Source organism: Plasmopara halstedii (assembly GCF_900000015.1).
Source record: "Plasmopara halstedii genome assembly, contig: Scaffold_292, whole genome shotgun sequence".
NCBI lineage: Eukaryota > Oomycota > Peronosporomycetes > Peronosporales > Peronosporaceae > Plasmopara > Plasmopara halstedii.
The window spans coordinates 1,125,864-1,130,920 of NW_020187213.1; the positions used below are offsets into that span (position 1 = coordinate 1,125,864).

General features: G+C 42.4%; 2 protein-coding genes across 2 annotated transcripts; both read left to right on the forward strand.

Moving 5' to 3' along the window:
- Positions 1-1,151: 1,151 nt before the first annotated feature.
- On the forward strand, positions 1,152-1,631 carry PHALS_06060 (uncharacterized protein; the record flags this gene model as incomplete). Its single annotated transcript, XM_024723408.1, has 1 exon — positions 1,152-1,631. One exon carries the CDS (start codon positions 1,152-1,154, stop codon positions 1,629-1,631), a length of 480 nt encoding a protein of 159 aa, XP_024574387.1.
- Positions 1,632-4,077: 2,446 nt separating this feature from the next.
- On the forward strand, positions 4,078-4,595 carry PHALS_06061 (alkaline phosphatase, putative; the record flags this gene model as incomplete). Its single annotated transcript, XM_024723409.1, has 2 exons — positions 4,078-4,080; positions 4,146-4,595. The coding sequence occupies 2 exons, from the start codon at positions 4,078-4,080 to the stop codon at positions 4,593-4,595; spliced, it is 453 nt and encodes a 150-aa protein (XP_024574388.1).
- Positions 4,596-5,057: the final 462 nt, after the last annotated feature.

A 5,057-nucleotide genomic window follows, 5' to 3' on the forward strand; every position in this document is an offset into this window, starting at 1 on the left:
AAAACTTATTTTTATTTACTTTTTCATCCTAATTTTAAAAGTTTAGATTTTCCTAAATATACTAAATATATATAGTAAAATTTAAATACATGCATAACTACTGGCTACCTAGCCGTGAATGTTGGTTACTATGGCCTGTGGCAGAAATCGAAAATCGAATGATGTATAGAATTTATTTTTCTGTAGTACTCACAGTCGCTTGCATATTGACGATTTTGATGAAACTGAACAGACTAGCAGTCGTCGCATAATTTGACACTTCAAGGTGACTTTAAGAAAGGGCACAAGTGTGCAAAGACTGGGTACTTCTTCGCTTTCTCAAATTTTCCGAGCTTTAAACCTCAGGTTGAAAGACCTGGAAACAAAAGCGTATTCGGTCGACATTTGGCTAAAGAACGCAAACACTAACCATGACAATGCACATTGTTAACGAAGTGAGTTCTCCACGAAATCGCCGTCGAAGTGCCTCCGCAAATGTGCCCGATTTCGGCATGAACGAATCATATGAAGATGGGTTTGTGAATGATAGTGTCTGCGAATACTCAGAAAATTCAATTCATTTTGAAATGGACGACGTTGTTGGGTTTAATTATCGGAATGAAAACAACAGTAAAAAATTTCCGAAGAGCCTCGGCTTCGATTTGTTTCGCAATTTCCCGATTTTGGATGAAAACTATTCTCCAAATGCGACAACGGTGAAGATCAGGACCTTGTAGCGTTGCAAGAAAATGAAGAAAAGAACACGAGGTGTTACCAACAAGCGTTATATTCGCTCAATATGGATCGTGAGCAACATCGACTATTGCGAAAAAGCAGGACTAAGTCAGCTGATAGTTCTTTCATCGGTCTCTCCTCATTTCGTGTGGATTATATGAAGGAAGTGTCGACCGATGTTCAAGAATCCCTGCAAGTTGTTTCTTTATTATGTTCGGCACTTTCCCAATATGAAGAATATTATATTCCAGATAGAACAACGTTGGATGTCAACAGCTTGTCGCGTTGCAAGGAAATGAAGAAAAATCAGGAGGTGGTACCAACAAAGCGTTATACTCGCTCAATGTCAATCGTGAGCAACTTCGACTCTTGCGCAAAAGCAGGACTAAGTCTGCTGACAGACTTCCATCGGTCTCACCTCATTTCGTGTGGATTATATGGAAGAAGTGTCGCACGGTGCTCAACAGTTCTTACAAGTAGTTTCTTTTCGATGGTCCAATAAAGACGGCAAATGTGTTTCGCAATTTCCCGATTTTGGAGGAAAATTATATGACAATTACGACAACGATGAATATCAACACCCTGTTGTGTTGCAAGAAATTGAAGAAAAAAATAGGATATGGTACCCACAAGCTTTGAATTCGCTTATTGTGAATCGTGAGCAGCAGCGACTATTGCGCATAAGCAGGACTAAGTCTGCTGATAGTTCACCCATCGGTCTCTTCTCATTTCGTGTGGATTGTATGGAAGAAGTGTCGTACGGTGCTCAACACTTCTTGCAAGTAGTTTCTTTTCGATATTTCAATGAAGACGGCGAGTTTCTTTCTCAATTTCCCAATTTTGGAGGCAAGCCGTTCTCCAAATGCGACAACGGTGACTATCAACAGCTGCTGATATGGTGCTATGTTGCATACTAACACTACCAGCTGGCATTGAGTACTATAGCCAGTTTTTATTTGGTCAACTAAAAACTATAATACTTATAATTCTTAATGCTCAAGATTTGATTTGCTCGGGAAAAATAAATATATTAAGGTCGAATTTTGGCAAGCAACAGTAAATAGAAATAAAAAATGACATTAATCAAAGTCCGAAATTAGGCGTTTGCGTCAACCCATACTATATCCAATTAGCGTATATTAAAGTTATTGCAGTTAAAAAGCTCGTAGTTGGATTGTTGTTTAGCGTAAGGTCATAGTTTGCTGTGATTGCCTTCAATTAATGCTTTTCGCCGTAAGTAATCAGCTCGTAGTATAGAATATAGCATGAAACACAACTATTTGTGTTTTCGAGAGCTCAAGAGCTGCAGACTCAAGCCAGCGATTACGTGCTTGTCACGGACTGATTTTGATCTAGTTGCATAAAAAGTGAGGAACGGAAAACTTTCACAAGGTGCTGCTGAGGTTGAACAGGGTTTTGTCTAAGACGGTGCTGCACCCAAAAGCGTTAGTATCCATGCGGCCAACTCAATAAGTATCGAAATAATACGAGATTGACGAAGCAGGCTGGATTAATCTCAGCGACTGCAGAAAAAGTAAAGCCAAAATGCATCGTTTACCAAAACAAGATATAATGTCCCGCAAAAACGCTTGATCATACCAAACTTTGTGCATGGCTGCGAAGCTGTAGAGAGAAATCCATGAATGATCTCGCAATGGCACTCTTGATTTGCTTTGTGCGGACATGTATGAAATCACACAAGAGCTAAGATAAAAATAAGAAGCCACGAAGTAAGTTGAAGTATGCTTTACTATCAGAAAGGATTTTAAAGTACAAAAATCTGGTTTTACTTTTAATTTTGACACATGTCACATCTTTCATCACAAAAGCTGCCAGCGCGTACTCATAACCAATGACTTGCTCTCTAATTGATTCCGACAACCCACAAAGCACAACGTTGTCCCCTAACCATGATTACCTCACAATCTGAATAGCATCAATTAATGTGTTAAAAATATCATGTCGCAGGATACGGTCATCAAGGCGTTTGAGAGAAGAAATATCACCCGCTCGCTCGGACGACGCGATTAAGACGTAAATGTCGTTCTGGCCAACATCTTTCACATCCTAAGTAAGAAAACCACAATCTTCTTTCTTCTGCGTTGCGTTGTCCAGATTACCAAAAGGTATTCAAACAAAAACGCAAGCACAAAAAAATCGAGAGCCACCCTGATACTTTTATACAATTGATGAGCTATGCAACGCTCAGTATTTAGCCGGCATGATTACTTATGTCATTGAAACAGCTGCTCTTTCCGACCGAATTAATGATCCGTTGGAATTGGAATCCTCGACACGCTTTAAAGCGACCACGGAGATGCAGGAGCAAGTTTGTTGATTCTACCCTACCATCCTTCACTATCGTGCATTTCACCTGATCTCGTGTACATGCAGCAATCCAATCTGACAAACATGTTGAATCAAGCGTTGGTCGCAAGTGCCGCCATTGTGACACTGACAAGCGCCGCTACCCGCTACGAGTACGCAACAACCGATGTCGAAGATTTTAGAATCGGCGAAGTGAGGACATGACACGCAGCGTCGTTATAATGATTCCTGACGGAACTGGCCCCAACGTCTTCACACTTGCCCGGTTAGTGTTAGATCCGACGTTGAAAACACGCCTCCATATCGACCCCCACCTCATGGGGACAGTGCAAACCCACTCGTCAACAAAGTATCATCACGGATTCAGCTTCGTCAGCAACAGCTTTCTCGACGGGAGTTAAAATATACAATCAGGTGACCGCTGTAGATACTTTTGAGCAACCTCTGGGCATACTCTTGGAAGCTGCCAAAATTCGAGGCATGGTAACTGGTATGATCGTGATCTGCCGTGTGACGCATGCAACACCAGCTTCGTTCGCGGCTTACGTTCTTGATCGGGATTCTGAGGCCGACATTGCAGCTCAGTATGTCACAAACAAGAACTTGGATTTCTTGCTTGGTGATGGTAAAGCTACTTTAACGAATCAATGTTAAAGGATTTGGGGTCGAACGGATAGTCACTTTCGTACCATTACCAAGATTTACTCGACTATCAGTCGGCTAACGCTGCCACGGGTGCTCTTCGCCTATTTGGTCTATTCCAAGACGACCATATGATGTAAGAAGTTGATCGACTTCGTGAACTTTCTACAAGCAATTCTACGGCTCGGCTTTTCAGTCTTCCAAAAATGGTTGACATCGTTCTGAGTCTCCTTCGCCAGAAAAAGCAAGAACGGTTACTTTATCATAATTGAAGGCTCGCGCGTTGATCATGCCGGTCACTCAAATGGCCCCGGTTCTACGGCAAAAGTGATCATTGCCTTCGATGAAGCCGTGGCTGTGGTACTAATTCTGCGATGGTGTCAGCTACTGACCATGGTAATAGAGGTCTCACTCTTGGCCGCGGACCCCAACTGAGCTACAGCTCCAAATGATGTATGCAGGGAAAACTCCGAGCCGTTCTCGATGGTAGCGAATACGCGAATGGAGCCAACGACACGTGCAAATCGGCCCTTCTTACCTCATCTCAAGATCTTCTAGCCAAGTATCCAAATGTAACTAACGTCTCGGACGAGGAAATTCCTGATCTCATCACTCAGATCGGCATTGCCGTTGGAACGCGCGATATTTGGATTGTGATGGTGGAGCTGGGCCATGTGATCAGTCAGCGCGCAGCTGTTGGTCGGACAACATTGGGTCACGTTGGCACAAACGTGAATCTGTATTGCGAGGGACTGCCGACCTTCGAGCGGATGTGCAAGGGTATCCATGAAATCACGTACGTCAGCGAAATAATGGCACTTTATTTGTGGCTACTTCACCAGCAGGAGCTTGAGACGCTAAAACACCGTAACATTTCAGCGCTTGAAAACCCGATTGCATTTATAGACTAGCGCAGTTGGTAGCCCAAGGTTTAGACGTCACCTCGTTCTTAGAAATGTGTACTTGTGCAAAACACAGTTAGGCCTTAAAAAATGCTTTCGCTCATGTAGCTCAATTCCACCAAGCAAAGCGTTGTGTACTAAACTGTATAGCTTAAATTCTGCTCGCACCCATATTTGGTCAACTTGAATTCTAATACTAATAATTTGTAATGCCCAGCAACACTTAAGTGTGATAAAAATTCACATCACGTCTAGCAAAGCAAAGTTCGAAATTAGGCAGGTGTATCATATTTAATCAAGAATTAAAGACAGAAAAACTAGCCGCATTTCAAAACGCTCTTTCTGGATGTGCGACGGCTTTTGAAGAAATACCAAGACGATGATTCGATCAAATCGTTGTAGTTTTCTCGATGAGAAGCGGCAGGAACTCAGCAGTTCCAATGGTATACGCACGATGGCCAATCACACGTA